Source organism: Saccopteryx leptura, chromosome X, assembly GCF_036850995.1.
Source record: "Saccopteryx leptura isolate mSacLep1 chromosome X, mSacLep1_pri_phased_curated, whole genome shotgun sequence".
Classification (NCBI taxonomy): domain Eukaryota; kingdom Metazoa; phylum Chordata; class Mammalia; order Chiroptera; family Emballonuridae; genus Saccopteryx; species Saccopteryx leptura.
The window spans coordinates 4,368,971-4,387,356 of record NC_089516.1 but is presented as its reverse complement, the minus strand read 5'-3'; the positions used below and the strand labels follow the sequence as shown (position 1 = coordinate 4,387,356).

The following is an 18,386-nucleotide window of genomic DNA, read 5'->3' as shown; positions in this document are numbered from 1 at the left end:
GAAGCCTCATATAGTTCTTGTTGGAATGTAAAATGATGCAGCCACTTCGGAAAACAGCCTGGCAGTTCCTCAGAAAGGTAAGCATAGAGTTGACATGTGACTCAGTAATTCCACTCCTAAACTCAAGAAGAATGAATACATATGTGCACACAAAAACTTATACATGAATGTTCATAGCAATGGTATTTATAGCAACCAAAAATAGAAATAGCCCCAAGGTCCATATACTAAAGAATGAATAAACAAAATGTTGTACAGCCTTAAAATGGAATATTATTTGGCATAAAAAGGAATGAAGTACGGACACATGCTACAACGTGGTAGCATCTTGAAAACATGATGCTGAATGAATATGCCAGACAAAAAGAATCGCATACTGTTGATTCCATTTATATGAAATGTCCACAACAGGCAAATCCATAACAAGACAGCACGTAGAGTAGTGGTTCCCTAAGCCTGAAGGGGGTGGGTAGTGCAACTGTGGCATTACTGCAAATGGGTGTGGGATTTCCTTTGGGATGTTGACAACATTCTAAAATTAAATTGTGATGATGATTGTACAATTCTGAATATGCTAAAACCCCCAAAATTATACAGTTTATATATGGATGAATTTTATGACATGTGAAATATATTTCAATAAATCTGTATAAGAAAGTATACAGATACTTTATACTGTATAACCTCCTCACCCCCTCACTAAAAAAAAAAAAATCCCTAGGACATAATTTTGTGTCTACACAGTCCTAGAAAACTAATAAATCTAACACCTGCCTATTGAGGGCATACGGTAAGTATATCATGATAGCTATTTGCTTCATTGAATTTTACCTTGTTTCTTCTTGGAAGGTCATTTTCACTATCCATTCATTCAAAAAATAGTTTTTTTTATTTTAATGGGGTGACACTGATAAATCAGGGTACATATGTTCAGAGAAAACAGCTCTAGGTTATTTTGCCATTTGCTTATGCTGCATTCCCATCACCCAAAGTCCAATTGTCTTTCATCACCTTCTAACTGGTTTTCTTTGTGCCCCTCCCCTCCTCCAACTCCCTCCTTCCCCTCCCCCCCACCACATAACCCCCACACTCTTGTCCATGTCTCTGAGTCTCATTTTTATGTCCCACCTATGTATGGAATTATATAGTTCTTAGTTTTTTCTGATTTACTTATTTCACTCCGTATAATGTTATCACGGTCCATCCATGTTATTGTAAATGATCCGATGTCATCATTTCTTATGGCTGAGTAGTATTCCATAGTATATATGTACCAAAGCTTTTTAATCCACTCGTCCTCTGACGGACATTTGGGCTGTTTCCAGATCTTCGCTATTGTGAACAATGCTGCTATAAACATGGGGGTGCATTTCTTCTTTTCATACAGTGTTCTTGGGGTATATTCCTAACAGTGGGATAGTTTTTGAGTATCTATTCTGTGCCAGGTTTGGCACCAGGAGCTTGGGATAGATGCCTCATTTAATATAGCAACCAAAGGTCCCTACTCATATGGAGCTTGCATCCCATTAGATTTACTTTGATTGTATGCTCAAATGCAACTAAGTTCTCAGGGCTCATTCTAGGTCTAGGAGATACTTTTCAAGTGTAGGGTACTACTTTCCAGAAATTTTACTTTCTTTATCATGATGTGCCCATAGTTTCAATATGATTCTACCCTTTTCACAGCTCAGTTATACTCAGTTATAATATTATTTGAAGTCAAAAAGAAAGACAAGAAATTTCTTGAGAATAGTGAAGTTTCAACTAAATGTTACTGTAGACAGGTAAATTCATTTGGGAAGCCTCAAGAACTAAAAATGATAACATAACAGTAAAAAGGGAAATTGAGCCCAGTGATTAACTTCCTTGAAACATTAGCCTGAATTTCACTTTCTGTATTTGTCCATCAATGCATTAATTTTTTCTTTTGTTACTAAACATTCAGCAAATATGTCTGTGTACCAGTCTGACATAGGACATGATCTAGTGGTTTGCTGCAAGTGACGAGTGACCATCGCCTTCTCAATAAGAAGATGCCTTGAGTAGTCTCTCTGCTGGGTTTATAATGATCACAAGTCAAAGTCAAGGAATCCTGGCCTCTGGAAACAGGACACGATTCCTTTGAAAAGACACCATGGATTGTTATCCTGAACTCCTGACCCTACTTCCAGTTTATCTCATTTACACAGAATGAAATTACTTCAGTTAAATAAAGTATCCCAAATCGAAAGGGCTTGATGAGTGGGCCAGTTCTCCTCCCTGAGACATGCTAGAGTAATCAATGCTATTGTCATTCTTTGCAGTGCTGCAGAGTCTCCTGCTCTGTGTTAGAATCATAAAACTCATGCATGCTGTCTCCATTTCCCACAGCTGTGATTTCTGGGTCTCTGTGAATAAGCATTTCGGAATTGTCATGAGATGGAGGAAATAGCTTGTGGGGAGTATTTCCCAAGCCCGGCTGCCAAGAATGAGCTAATTCTAACCCTCCCTTGCATACAATGAGTCTTAAAAACTTCAAATACAAGCCATTTTATAATGATCTTTCTTTCCAGGAGAATGGCATGTTTTCATTATAGAACTTTGGTCTTTCAGAAGTATATCAGAAGTAAAATTTTAAATTATGTCATAAGATTAAGAAAATATTTAACTATGCTGGGTTTTTTAAATCTTTTATGGTGATTAAATACAAAGTTGATGTCTGTGCTTAAGAGAAAAGTTAAATGAATGTGATTTGACTTTGCTACCTTGCTTTTGGAATATTTATCCAAAAGACATTAATAGTAATCTGTCCTCTGTAAATGAATAATATTCATTTTTAAACTTACTTTTTTCTATATTTAACAAGCCAAAATCACACTTTCACTCAAAATATAAAAGCAGTCATTACAAATATATTTCCAGTGTCAATTTCCATCTAATTGGTAATAGCCATGTACATATTGTGTTCAGAAAGATCCTGAGGCTAAATCTGGTGTAGCAGAAAGACTGCTATCGTTGGATAATAATTTTTTCTAGGAATGCAAGATAGGGAGTGAACATGTAAGTCCTGTGTTTGCCTTCCCTGCATAAGTGGAAGAAAAGTTAACATTTAAAATATCTTTTCAGCGATTACCAGAAACATACTAGTCTACATTAAAAAGAGCATTAACTGAAAACAAAGGCGAAATTAATGCTTCCCATTTTATCTATCCTGTAGGTCAATGCCTCACGTCAAGAAGCCAAATTAATGGAAGAATGTGATCTTCTCATTGAGATCATTCAGCAAAGACGACAAATTATTGGAACCAAGATCAAAGAAGGGAAGGTACGATTTCTAGGGCTGATGATTTCATATTCTCTAGCTAGATAAAATATCATACTTCTATGCACTTCAATAGCTTAAGAAATATTCAATATCTCCTGGTTCTGTATTTTCTATAATCTCCTTGTAAGTCTTTAAGATGCAGTTCAAAGACTCTTGTTTGGCCATTTTCCCCCACCCCTTTCTTTATATTGTCATGGTCTTGTATGCATACCCAACTCTAGAGGGCAGTATGAAACTCTGGTCTAGTATGGCCACTGTTTTCTATCTCCTCTATGAGGAGGTCAGTTCCATAGAGGAATTCATTTTGTATTTATTGCTACGTCCTAGCAATTAACACAGTATTAAATAAATGTTTAAATGAATCAGACTTTATAAACATATAAAAATTATGAAGTGCTTTCCTATGTCCTTGAGGGAATTTAGATACATATAATTTCATGGTGGCAAAACTCATGTTTTCACTGTATCATATATACCCCTTTGTGGATATATTAATAGTACTTCTTTTCTAATGTTTGTATATTTAAATTTCCTATGTTTTTACAGTAACCTACATTCAAAAAGCAATTACAATTTTATTTATTTATTTATTTTAAGAGAGAGAGAGAAGGGGGGAGAGAGAAAGAGAGGGCAGTAAGAGGGAGAAGTGGGAAGCATCAACTCCCATATGTGCCTTACCAGGCAAGCCTAGGATTTCCAACCAGCGACCTCAGCACTCCAGATCCAGGTCAACACTTTATCCACTGTGCCACCACAGGTCAGGCAGCAATTACAAATTCATATTATATTCTTTATAGCCACTTTCTTATTTACTCAAAATTCAATTGGAAACTGGATAACTTTAAAATCCATCACTTTATTTTTAATTTATTCATATTTATATTGAAACACTTGTGGCCCTGGCTGGTTGCTCAGTGGTAGAGCATCGGCCTGGTGTGTGGAAGTCCTGGGTATAATTCCTGGTCGGGGCACACAGGAAAAGCACCCATCTGCTTCTCTACCCCTCCCCCTCCCCCCTCTCACTTCTCTCTCTCTCTCTCTCTCTCTCTCTCTTGCTCTTCCTCTGCCACAGCCATGGCTCGAATGAGCAAGTTGGCCCTGGGTGCTGAGGATGGCTCCATGGCCTCACCTCAAGCGCTAAAATAGCTTAGTTACCAAGCAACAGAGCAGTGTTTCCAAATGGGCAGAACATCGGCCCCAGATGGAGGTTTCCAGGTGGATGCTGGTCAGGGCGCATGCAGGTGTCTGTCTCTCTGCCTCCCTGCCTCTCACTTGATTTTTTAAATAAAAAAGAAAAATAAATACTTGTGATTCATTTTCTTTTAGCCATTTCTCTGCCACCCTCAAAAGATAATTTTGTAAATATTTAAAGTAGAAACATTCACTCAAGATACAACAAATTCACGCATATTATTATCACTCATAACTATAATAAAATATGTATAATTAAATCAAATTAGCAAGTATTAAGTAGTACACAGAGATTACAATAGCTAATGTATGTGTTCTTCTATTTTCTACAAAAATTTAGAGGTACTCCTAATATTGTATAATGTTTAAATTACTTTTTCTATATATAGATTGAAAAGTATTTCTATATGTACATTGTGATGGTGATCAGAAAAGATGAAGTCTAACCAAAGCAAATAATTATTGAGGCTGTTCCAGTGAATTAACAAATTAATATGAAATTGTTCCTTGGCCAAGGACTGACTGAGCTATGTTGAGAAGCTACCTTTCCCCACATACAAATTGTACAACTTAGAACAACACTGAGTGTGAGTCTGGAATCCTTACAGGATATATTTCCTCTTCCATCATCATGCACCGCATGTGTATGTCTCTTCATACCTGACATCTTCCAGGTTCTCAGACACGTGACTGCCAGAAGAACAGCTGCAGCTGATTATTAGTATGCATGTGGAAGGGAATTTGTTGCCTTTCCATGGTCGTGTGCGGGATCGGCTCTCAATGCTCGCATCAGTTCCTTATTGCTGCTGTAACAGATTACTGCAAACGTGATGGCTTAGAACACAGATCTACTATCTGCCCTTCTAGAGGTCAGAGGTCCAAAATCAGTCCCATTGTGCTAATGGCAAGATCACAGCAGTGCTGTTTCTTTTTGGAGGCTCTAGGGCAGAATGCGTTCCTTGCCTTTCCTGCTTTTAGAGGCCATGCATGTCCCTTGGCTCATGGTTTCTTCATCAGATCATTCTGACCTTTGCTTCCATCCTCAAATCTCTTTCTCTGACACAGACTCTCCTGGTTCTCTTTTATAAGGACCCTTATAATACTATTGAGATCACACAGATAATCTAGGATAATATCCCCCATCTCCAGATCCTTAACATCTGCAAAACCCCTTTTATCCTGTAAGGTAATATATATATATTTGGTTTTCTGATTTTCTTAGTTTTTTGTTAAATTTATTGGGGTAACATTGGTTAACATAAATTTTAGTTGTATAACTTTATAATATGACATCTGTGTACTCTATTGTGTGCTGACCACCCAATGCCTAGACTCCTTCCGTCACCTTATATTTGATCCCCTTTACCATCTTCATCCTCCCCAACCCTCTTCCCCTCTGGTAACCACCATTCTGTTGTCTGTATTTATGAGTTTGTTTTTTTTGTTTGTTCATTTGTTGCTTTTCATTTTATATCCCACATATGAATAAATCATAAGGTTCTTGTCCTTTTCCATTTGACTTATCTCACTGAGCATGATACTCTCAGGATCCATCCATGTTGTTGCAAATGGCAGTATTTCATCTTTTCTTATGGCTGAGTGGTATTCCATCATATATATGCACCACATTTTTATCCAATCATCTGTTGAAGGACACTTAGATTGCTTTCATGTCTTGGCCACTATGAATAATGCTGCGATGAACATAGGGGTATATGCTGTTAGGTTCATTGAGAGGAATCACAGGAGGCCAAGGGAGGTAAAACAATGGACTTTAGTGCATCTGGTTGCAGATGGGCTGAGGCCAAAAAAGGCATCAGCCCCGATAAGGAGTCAGGGTTTTATAGGGTCTGAAAGTTCCTACTAACTCGCGTGTTGCTAGGGACCTGGTAAAACTTCATCTGCTCCTTGGAATTTAGGCGAGTCAGTCTGTATTTAGTCAGTTCCAGGAACACTGGGGTGGTGTTTACAGCCATTGAGTTTCTCAACCATGTTCATTCCTTTTGGATTAGATTGTGGTCACTGTGATCTGCAAAGTCCTAGCAAAAATGGGAGTTAGGAGGGACAAAATAGAGCTACTTTTGTTCTACCTACCATATGCATCTTTACAAATAAGTGTTTTCAAATTTTTCAGATAAATAATCAGACGAGGGAGAACATTATACTGAGTAATATAGGTAAATCAGAAAAAGCTAAGAACTATTTGATTTCACACATAAGTGAGATATAAAACTGAGACTCCTGGACATAGATAAAATCGAAGTGGTTACAAGGAGAGGAGAAGAAAAGGAGGGACAAATATATGGTGACGAAAAATGAGTTGACTTTGGGTGATGGGCACACAATGCAATCTGGAGATGTTCATCTAAAACCTGTATGCTCTTATTGATCAATGTTACCCCATTAAATTTAATTTCTAATTAAAAATTTAAAAATTAAAAATAAATTTTCCGATAGATACCCAGAAGAGGTATTGCTGGGTCATATCGTAATTCTAGTCTTAACTTTTCGAGGAACCTGCATACTGTTTCCCATAGTGGCTGTACCAGTTTACATTCCCACAAGCAGTGAATGAGGTTCCTTTTTCTCCACAGCCTCTCCAACACTTGTTATTTCTTGTCTAATTGATAAGTCATTCTAACAAGTGTGAGGTGTTATCTCATTGTTGTTTTGACTTACATTTCCCTTATAACTAGTGATGTTGAGCACCTTTTCATGTGTCTGTTTGCCATCTGTATGTTTTCCTTGGAAAAGTGTCTATTCAGTTCCCTGCTATTTTTAAATCAGGTTATTTGTTTTTTTGTTGTTGAGTTGTAATGAATTCTTTATATATTTTGAATATTAGCCCATTATTGAAGTTATTATTTACAACTAACTTCTCCTATTTATTTGGTTGCCTTTTAGTTTTGTTGATGATTTCTTTTGCTGTGCAGAAGTTTTTAGTTTGACACAGTTCCATTCAACCTTGATTTCATGCAAGTGTTTTCCTCTGGAACAGGACATGAATGAAATTAGCAAGGGACACAAAGGCTTCAATGCTATCAATAGTAGTTTACTTCATTTTGAAAGCTCTGACAGTAACATGATGAAAATACTGAGATTTGGTAAAACTGGTACTGTGTACAAGAAAGTTGATCATAATACTTTTTAAATTGTCTGAAATTTCTCCCTTTTTAAAAACATGCCTATTTACTCAGGAACGTTATCTTAGAAGGCAAACATTACTTGGAAAAGATCAGGGCCTGGTTCAGCTTTCTCTTGAGTTACTGATTGGCACGTGACCAAGGCCTAGTTGATCCCAAGCCCTGGACTTCAGAGTGACTGAGACATGTGGGGTCAGTTCTAAATTTTGAAGAAGAATATGGTGCCAACACAGCTGGAAATCTGAGGTGCTGGGCAGAGAGGGTGAGTGCGGATTTGGTGCCCAGCGAGGATGCCCGGGGTGGCTGGAGAGTCTGAGGACATGGAATCCAGAGAAGGGGCCGTGGGGCGCTCTGACCAGCACTTGGGATTGGGGAGCTGGAGGAAGAATGGGTGGGGTCGCGGAGACCATGAAGACGAATTTCATCGACTTTGTGAGGACCTCCATCGTCTCTGGTAGCAATCACAGGGCCATTAGATGTGGTGGGAACAAGCTCACCACAAGTCCTCTCACTGGGGAGGTTGCCAAGCAGGCAATGTTGTTCTACGTTAGTACATGCTGGCCATTCCTGCTCTCAGAACATTGTGCATTCTTTGAAACAAATAACTCACAGCCTTTATACTTAGATGAACTGCAGTCTCAAGCCATGAGACACCCCAGGAAAAACTGTCTTATTTCTTCAGTAGTAAGAGATAAATTTCATGTCAACACATGAAAAGCTGATGGAAGATTCCAGATTAAGCAAATTATGCATTTTATGTTTAGACACAGATCTGTGGAGGAAGGCCACAGCTAAAGAGAAAAAGAGGTCCTTCTCTTCACTGCTTCTATGTACTGTAAATCTCCAAATTTTAAGATAATTAACTTGGACTAAATGTTCAGGCTTTTCTTTAGCCTTGTAGAAATGCTGAGGACAAGCCTCATTGCCAGTTCAGATATTTGTGTTAAATGATTATCAATTATTTGGACATAGCAATTTTGGAGTGGGAATCCTACCTAGAGATAAAGGCATGTAAAATACATTTGAAGGAAAATAAAGGGCTACTTGTAAAATCATATGTAAGGTATAATAAACAACCAATAAAATGACATAAATAGGCTCATGTCCCCATGCAAAGGAGATTCCAACAGACAGTTTCCATGATGAGTACGGAATGAGTTCAAGAATTCAGTGTGCCAATCACAACTGCCAAAGGACAAAGGAACAGTGCCAAGTCGGAAAAGTTTCCTCCGCAGTAGTAATACATGTATATGTACGGAGAGTCTCTTATGTATCAGTATCTAGTTATTTCTTTTTGAAAAAATCAAATCGCATCTTGTCAGATTTTTCAAATAATACATTAAAAAGTGTTTTCTAATGAATAAAGCAGTATTTTGCTCAATGCTAAGTGTCTGATTCTGAAGGGCTATACCATAGGGTAATGTATCACAGAGTGTGGTTCAAATGAGTGCCATGTGATCAGAATCATTTAAGTTGGCAAACTTTTTTTGTAAAGATCCAGGCCAGATAATAAATACTTTAGGCTTTGCCATATGTTCTCTGTTGCAACAGCTCACCTCTGCCCAAAGTTGTAGTGTGAAGTCAGACATATAGGTGATTCATAAACGAATGAATGTGTCAGAGTGGCAATAAAACTTTATTTATACAACCAGGTTTTGTGCTGGGTATGGCCTCCAGACCATAGCTTATAAACACCTAATTTAGAGCAGTGATTTTCTCTTCTTTTTTTTAAAATGAAACCTATAATAAGAAATACATATGACATAAAATTCAGCACAGACACACACTCACAAAACATTTTATAAAACATCAGTTGCCCTTTCTGCCAGGAATGTACTCAGCTACTTACTTTTCTCCTTCCTTCTCCTGTTCTAGTTAGTTTTTTAAATGCTAGTCCTGAGCATACTAATAATCCATTACCTACAGATCAGAAAACAGTCATTGCTTGTTAAAATGCTGGTTCCTGCTTTCCTGCTGCTCTGCCAACTAGTTCCTTACTGAGGATATTGGAGAGTGACCACAGCACACAACATGGTTTTTATTTGTTTTAAAGAAAAAGATCTCCAGTTGATTCTTGTGCACACCAGGCTTGAAAAGCTCCAATCTGGGCCATCAGATGAAATTGTACTAAAATTAAATTTATGCCAACGATTGTTTTCTGTAAAACATTCCCATATTTTCAAAGGAAGCTCTCATTTCAAGTTGCTTCAATTTCTTTTTCACTGACGTCACTTTTAATTTCCAGTATTAGGACTGAAGAAAAGAAAGAAGAAAACGGAGCCCAATTGTGGTTCCATCTGCAATCTGTGCAGTCACTAATAGGCACACCGACAGGATAAGTGATTGACATGAAGTTACTCTGAGGGAATATTTGACTTTATTTTTCTTTTGTTAGAATTGTACTAAACATCTCCGATTCTGCCATGGAATTAAAAGCATCCTTATGTTGCATATTGAAACATTCTATTTACTTAGTTTTTTCTAGGGACTCGAAGTTCTTCTTCCTTCCTCTGACAATTTCTTATGGATATGTTCTCATATCTTGAATTAGACTGCTTTTCTTAACTTCACCTCTGGATAATGATGTTAGAAGCTTAATTCTAAAATAAGTGTTATTTTATTCAACAAATGAGCACAGTTAATCCGCTGCAGATGGTCACTATAATTATAATGAGTTAATTCTTTTACCAGGCTTAAGATCACATATTGGTTGCCCGAAAGTTTTGACACTTCATTCCGTAAACGTTGCCTTTCAGGAGTTTTTCTCCGTCTGGCCTGCTATCTGCAGCCACTGCCTCTCGGCGCTGCGCTCATTTCCTTTGCTTTGTGCAGTATGCCGGAGCTGGAATTGGACATTCCTCAGAGGCCTCCAGCTCTGACATCTCCTTCCTTCCTTTTCTTCGATTAGAGTTGCATGGGGATGATAATGATGACTTGGAGAAAGAAAGAATTTCTTGGAGTTAGCAGGAATTCTGGAGGGAGCCTGAGCCAGCCTTGTCTGTAAGACAGATGAACTGGCCTCCTCCCTACCCTTTCACCCGGGGCTGTTTTCCATTCCGGAATGATCACAAAGCCGGCCAAGACCTGTCCCAGGCTGTGTGGATGGGGGCACTAGGCACACGGCGATTCCAATTAGCAGTCTAATTTTATCTTGGCTTCTGGCCAGAGAGCTTCATCTCGTAGCGCATTTCAAACTCCAGAGCAAATGGTCAAGTGGGTTACCGTGGACTTATCTCGGCCTGCCCCAGAGGTTATGGTCAATTACGTTTGAGGGTCGTTTTCTAGTAAGACAGAATCAGGAATTGGAATGGAGGTTGGAACCAAGCATGCATTTTTATCCCGACTGGGAAATGCTTATCAAAATAGTCTTGGTTATCAAGAAAGCACAAAGTGCCTGGAAATGACGTGCCCGGCAAGGGGAAATGGTCCAGCTGTGCTTTTTTTGGCTTTCTCTCATCTGCTCAACAGGAAAAATATTAATCAATGGGAAAAATGCTCCCTTTCTGTTCATTTAACACGTGAGTTTTAGATAGGTGGGGAAGTAGCACTACCTAATGTTTTTATATCACAAGTTTATAACATGGATTGCAAAGAACTTTTTAGAAAATGGCTTTTACTTAAGCCATACATTTGTGCCTATAGAAGTGTTTTATTTTCTTGATGGCACAGCTGAAAAACTGAGATAAAGTTCCAGGGTTCTCTATGACCTTACGATAATTGTGTGTAATAGTCAAGGGAAGAGGTCTGGTGACCCTCTGTAACTTGCCACTGAGCAACACTTCGTTTCCCCCTCAACAGGGAAGCAATTCGCAATTCAGTGTTTCCTCATAAAACAAATTAGCAACAATTCTCCAAGGAGATAAAGAATAGCTAAGACAAGAGTCCCACAACAGATTGCCATATTTCAATATCTCTCTATGCCGACTTTTTGAACTTTTGTTAAAGGACGAGTTACATACAACAAAAGGCACGTATCAGATGGGTCCAGCCCAACGCATTTTCACTACAGGAGGACACCCGTGTAATCCTCATATACTTTTTGTTTAGGTGATGAGGCTTCGCAAGCTGGCCCAGCAGATTGCAAACTGCAAGCAGTGTATTGAGCGGTCGGCATCACTCATCTCTCAAGCGGAACACTCCCTGAAGGAGAATGATCATGCGCGGTTCCTCCAGACTGCTAAGAACATCACTGAGAGGTGAGTGCAGGGGCTGCTGGGAAGTTTTCAGCGGCAGGGCTTCTGTATCTGGAGTGTGATTGGTTGGCCTAGCCCTTGTCATGCTTTTGTTTTCATTTTCAAGGCCGAGTACCCAGCAGAAGAGATGCTTTCGAGTTGCTTTGTTCCCACTAAAGAAGCTTCCCTTTGATAGGTCAAAGCCTTTTCAGTAGGAACCTGGAGTTTAAGCCTTTGAAAAAAGAGTCCACCAGTTGGAAAGAATAAACTCTACCTGATTTTAGTGCAGAAAAAGCTTATGATGGCACTGAAACAGCATGTATTGTGACTCTCAGACCTGATCTTATTGCATACTTGATAGTAAACAATTGGAAGGCAAACACATAAAAGGGAATCTTTTCTTTCATCTCAGGGCTCATCTGCTAAAGAGAAGTGGTCCAGTGTTCTCTGTTAGGCCTGTTTCTATTTGTTTGAGAAGCTCCACTGCTCCTGAAAAGGTCAAGGCCAGCTCACATAGGAGAGAAAGGACCAAACTGTCAATCTCATACCTCCTGCTTTTAAAATACCCTTTTTTCCAGGATAGGGAACATAAAACTGACAGCATGTGAATGTCTAGCTCAGCAGTAAAACTGGCAGGGTCAGTGCTCCTTCAGTACACAGCTGATTGGCATAAAAATTACTAACTTTCGCCGATGCAAACAGCTAGAGCAATTCTGGTGGAGCCAAAGAAAAGCAGTGAACACTCCTTAGTGACATCTCCAATCTATGCCAATGGTCTGGATTGTTTATTCATTCTAATTTCCATAGTCACCAGCCCCTTCTATAAAGCAATAGCAGAATCCTATCACTAGAAAACCCCAGAGAGCTCATTCATGCTTGTCTTTCTCCTAATGCAGGAGTGTACAAACTTTTCCTGTAAAGGACCAGAAAGTAAGCACTTACAGTTATGCTGATTATAAGATCTTGGTCATAACTATTCAGGTCTGCCATTGTAGCTCCACATAGCCTGCACAGATGATATGGAACCGAAAGGACGGGGCTGTGTTCTGATGAACCATTTACAAAAACAGGCAGCGGGCCAGATTTGGCTCACGGGCTGTACTTTGCCAACCCCTGGCCTAGCGGAAAGAAATAACATCTTAGGACTTGAATTTCTTCAAGGAAGGAATAAGAAAACTAACATTTATTGTGTACTTGCTTGTGTTAGAGACTGTGCTAATTTTATGTGATAAATGATCACATAGAGGTAGGCATAGATATTTTCATTTTCACTGTCCTTTCATTGACAATAATGCACAGTATTTTTATAAGTCTGGTCTAGTATCCAACTGGCTTCATTGTGTTACTCCTTATACTTGAGAAAATTTTCTTCTGTGACTGCTTAGACATGTATCTCTTCCAGAGCACGTGAATAAGAGCTAATTATCATCCTTTTTATATCCTTAGAATGATCTCCCTTCTCTAAGAGAAGCCAGTTTCTTTCCTCATGACTCCTAGGTTCCAAGTGTTTGTCTGCTGCTCTTGTCAGGACTGTATCCAACTGTTTTATAGTCATCTGAAAATTAAAAGCTGCAAACAGCAGTAGTACTGCAGTGTACCCAGGACACTCTACTAGACAGTGGTTACACTTACATCATGGTTTCCAACGGGATCCAAGAGTGCTTTTCTCCAGCTATAAATCATGAGCTGTCCAGATTAAGTGGCCAGTGTGAGCTGCACTTCTCAGCAGTCCCTAAAATTAGAGCAAGTATAATGAAAAAATTCTCACCTAGCGAGGGGAGAGAATGTGACCCCAGAACAGTTAAGATAGAACATCCTGAAAGGAGCCCTGCATTTGAAGTACAACATCCACACGCAAATGCCCACGTGTGATCTCTCACATACCAGGTTGCATTCTGGTTCCATTCAGCTCTACCTCTAACAAGCCTAGTCATCAAGAATGGGAACATGACTAATTTCTCTTTCTATAAATGACTTGTACAAGAGTATATTCTCAGGCCTCACTAATGTGTAGTTCTTGGTGTGATTATATGCAGACTTTTATAAGATTATGTAAAATAAGCTAAACTATTCACTAAACCCAGGCATTAGAAAGCTGACCTTTCTAAACCGCCATCAAGTATGAATATATAATACAGTGCCTGCACAAATGTGCTAGGGGTCTTTGCGCCCCTGTTTCTGCAACTCCCCTCTCTCTGTCTATATTTGTCAATCCTCTTGGTCGATTCCTGAGCCTTTCTCTTTTTCCAGCAACTGAAATGCAGTAAAAGGGCACTAGGCTTAGACTAGGAGTCGGGAAACCTGGGTTCAAATCCCAGTGCTGCCACTTCATAATGGTTATCCTTTGGATTTATTCATGAGTCATTGTCTACTTAGAAAACTGGGCTCACAATAGCTACTTCTATCAGTAGTTGTGGTAGCTTTGCTGGCGACTAGGGAGAACAGGCATGAAGCATCGTAGCTGTTCCATAATGTTTGTTACATTTCTCTTTTCATGTTTTAGTATGTCAGTATGACCCTTCCTGTGTGTCTTTATTTCAGTGCCAGTCTTTGTCTATTTTAAAATCACTTTTAGTAGCAAATTATTTACGTCAAAAGGGTAGTTAAAGAAAATTTTCTCTTAATATTATGCATTTGTCAAAGCTTGTAGGAGGCTCTCAGATCCCTTTATCCCTCGCCAGCACAGTCAGTTCAAGGATCCATCAGACTCCCTGACTACAAAGCCAATAACTCCAGTTGTCAGTTCTGGAAAGATGTCACTTGATTCTAAGAATCAGGGCACATGTGATAAATGGTTTTTGAAGTCTGTTCTGCAGGGTGCTAATTGCTATTAAAACAACAACAAGGCTGGCCTGACCTGTGGTGGCGCAGTGGATAAAGCGTCGACCTGGAAATGCTGAGGTCGCCGGTTCAAAACCCTGGGCTTGCCTGGTCAAGGCACATATGGGAGTTGATGCTTCCAGCTCCTCCCCCCCTTCTCTCTCTCTGTCTCTCCCTCTCCTCTCTTTAAAAAAAAAAAAAAAAAAACAACAACAAAAAAAAAACACAACAACAACAACAAGGCTCTTGACCCAAATGCACTTGGGAAATCCTGAGCTGAGCAAAGTAAGCCACATTTTGTTTCTGTGAGACCTTACCAGGTTTTACCATGGTGATGTGCATTGTAGACTGCTCACCCGAGAGGCCTAGTTAAGTGCCATTATCAGGGTTGGGCACAGGAGTGGGGTGGGTATTAAGCAGGGATGGTAGAGCAGCTACCTCTGTGAACAGTGTAGCTCTAGACATATCCCATCTTCTGGGAAAGTAACCCCATGTGGCTGCTAGCAACTGAGTGTCATAGAGATGAGGAGCATCAAAGTAGATATAGAAACAAGGAGGAATGTGCAGCCCACCCTCTTAAGCATCAAGCTATAACACAATGCCCTTATTTTCCCCAATATGTTAAGAGCTTAATACACATACCAACAAACATGCGCACACGTGTATGCACACATGCGCTGTAAGAGTGAGGAATTGAGAAAGTGTCACACATTGATGATCCAGGTGGATTTTGGAAACTTATCTGAAAGGTCACAAGATAGGCAACAAGGATTTGGGGAATAAAAACATGGCCTAAAATGTTGAATTTGGCAGATCTCCTCTTGCCTGTCACTCCAATTAAGAAATTGAAATTGTAGCCAAAGATAAATATCTTTCCTTCCATCAAAAAATGTGTTGGCATTAAAAGCTGCAGTAATCTCCAAAGAGTCCAGCTGTCAGTCTTTGCCTCCCAGGCCTAGGAACTTTCATCCTTTCCATTCTCACTCTCCAAAGTTCCCACCATCAAAAGGCAGGCATTTTTAACAGTGTCACTTGACCAAAGCATGTTTTATTTGGTTGTGGACCACAGAACCAGGAGAAATTAGGAATGGAATCTATTTTGGATGAGCCTAAACAGAGGCTTCTGCCACTGGACATAAGAGGTGCTAAATCAAGGTTATCTGCTCAGAGCAATTGAGACCCTCTGACCCGTGAGCACAAGATCTGTGTCATGTGTGCATGACAGGGAAACGCCATCAAAAGTTAGGTGCTTGTTTCATAGTAACTCATTGTAATTCTCCCTACAGAATTGCATCTGAAACAGAATTAATTAAAGTTTCACTTTGATTTTTTTTTTTTACAGAGACAGAGAGTGAGTCAGAGAGAAGGATAGACAAGGACAGACAGACAGAAACGGAGAGAGATGAGAACCATCAATCATTAGTTTTTCATTGCGCGTTGCAACACCTTAGTTGCTCATTGATTGCTTTCTCATATGTGCCTTGACCGCGAGCCTTCAGCAGACTGAGTAGCCCCTTGCTGGAGCCAGCGACCTTGGGTTCAAGCTGGTGGGCTTTTTGCTCAAACCAGATGAGCCCGTGCTCAAGCTGGCGACCTCGGGGTCTCGAACCTGGGTCCTCTGCATCCCAGTCCGACGCTCTATCCACTGCGCCACTGCCTGGTCAGGCTTACTTTGAAATTTTTATTTGAGGAGTTCAAATGTCACTAGCATTTTTTTTTCATTTAGAGTTTACAGTCAATATTATGTTGTATTCATTTCAGGTGTATAGTATTTCTTTAAACTTTTCTGCATTGTTGCAGATATTTTGGGCTCTTCAGTACATGGCATACTTTGAGGGCTCAGTAAGTATTTGTTGAACATCCTAGGCGCTCTCTGGATTTTAAGGAGTTTTTGTGTTTATGGGTCATAAGGAAAGCATTTATAAAATACAGTTTCACCATCTATGGAAAAAATGCCTAACAACCATACCTTTCTCCATTAGTTTAAATTAGCGTTGTTAGTCACTAGAATTAGCCCAATTCTCTTGGGTGCAATATTTAGCAAGCAAAATCACAACTCTGTTATCACTGCTTCTTGGTGAAAAGATTCAGGCAGGGGGTTTAGCTTCTCCACTCTTATTCAAACACTTGAAACGTTTCTTCTGGACCCAATGTCATTCTGACTATTACATTGTGGATTTTTCCTTCTATTTCTCTCCCACTGTAGCACTGAAAATGCACCAGAAATTATAGGAACTTTTTCATTGCGTATAGAAATGCAGTTATAGAAACTTTATTTCTAGAGATTTTGAGCATTTCATAGGTGGAAGTTGTTTTTATTGAAGTGCAATCCACACAACAAAATTAACCATTTTAATATATACAAGTCAGTGGCATCTAGTGCATTCACAGTATTGGACAATTACTGCCTCTTATCAAGTTTCAAAACATTTTTATCACCCATACCCATGAGCAGCCACTCTACATTGTCCCCTCCCCTCGGCCCCTCTCAACCACCCATCTGCTTTTTATCTCTATAGGTTTGCCTATTGCAGACATTTCATACAAATGGATCGTATAATGTGTGGCCTTTTGTGTCTGGCTTCTTTCACTTAGGGCAGTGGTTCTCAAACTTTTTGAAGTCGGGGCGCATTTTAAATCCTACAAATAATTGTAGGCACACTAGATACAAATTTCTGAGAAATATGTTATCATAAGTAAGTCAAATATTAAAGAAAAATAATACAAAGTCCAAGCGTGCTTTTATGGTAATTAAACAAAATAAATACGACAAAACTATTTTTTGTTATGTTTTTTAGAATTCATAAAAAAGAGGGGTTAAAAATAAAAAAATGACAAAAAATTATCTTTTTGTACATACAGATACATTCTTAGGAAGATTTAGTAAATTCAGCAGGTCCCGGCATGATTGTGTTAAGTTTTTTCATTCTTGTGTTTATGAGAGACATGAGCCTGATGTGTCCTAGAGATTTCTTCAATGTTTGGGCGTATATTTGAAAGGCAAACTCTCAGTTGCTCCTCAATACATTGAAGAATTCTTCTCTTTTTACTCTTAATTGTGTTGAGTGCATAAAACCCCCACCATACATATCATCTTAACATTACACCAAACAAAGGATAGAAGAAACTTACCTCCAGTCTTTCTGGGGAACATGGGGGGTAGTGTAAACAATCCAGCACCACAGCTTAACTGTTTTGCAGCCTAATCAGGCAAGTGAGGTGGGGGGTTGGGCAGACTGTCAGCTTACAGCCAATTCCCCACACCTCTGTCCCCCAAAAATCTAAACTCCAAAAACCCCATTGGTTTTATGGTCCCCAGAATATTTCTCTTGAATACCATAGGGCACACCTGGAAATCTTCTAGGGCGCACCAGTGCACCCTGGTGCACACTTTGAGAACCACTGCCTTAGGGTAATGTTTCAAGGTTCAGCCACATTGTAGTATGTATTGGTACTTCATTCCTTGTCATGGATGAATATTATATTGTATTGATACACTGACAGGTATGATTTTTTATAGCCAAAATATATTGTCTTTATAAAATCCAAAGCTTTAAGAGCCATCAGGGAATGTAAGAGGAGATAGAACTCTTGGAGTAACCAAGAAGACATTTTTCTAGATTAAAAGGAAGAGTATAGCCTGACCAGGCGGTGGCGCAGTGGATAGAGCGTCGGACTGGGATGCCGAGGACCCAGGTTCGAGACCCCGAGGTTGCCAGCTTGAGCGCGGGCTCATCTGGTTTGAGCAAAAAGCTC

General features: G+C 39.4%; 1 protein-coding gene across 6 annotated transcripts in view; it reads left to right on the top strand.

Moving 5' to 3' along the window:
* Positions 1 to 18,386, top strand: part of MID1 (midline 1) — a 338,615-nt gene that overhangs the window by 296,370 nt on the left and 23,859 nt on the right. For all 6 annotated transcript variants that reach the window (XM_066356335.1, XM_066356338.1, XM_066356337.1 and 3 more), the window contains 2 exons: positions 3,197 to 3,304; positions 11,686 to 11,834. In XM_066356335.1, the coding sequence (XP_066212432.1) occupies positions 3,197 to 3,304; positions 11,686 to 11,834 (257 nt within the window). The remainder of the gene's footprint in view (positions 1 to 3,196; positions 3,305 to 11,685; positions 11,835 to 18,386) is intronic.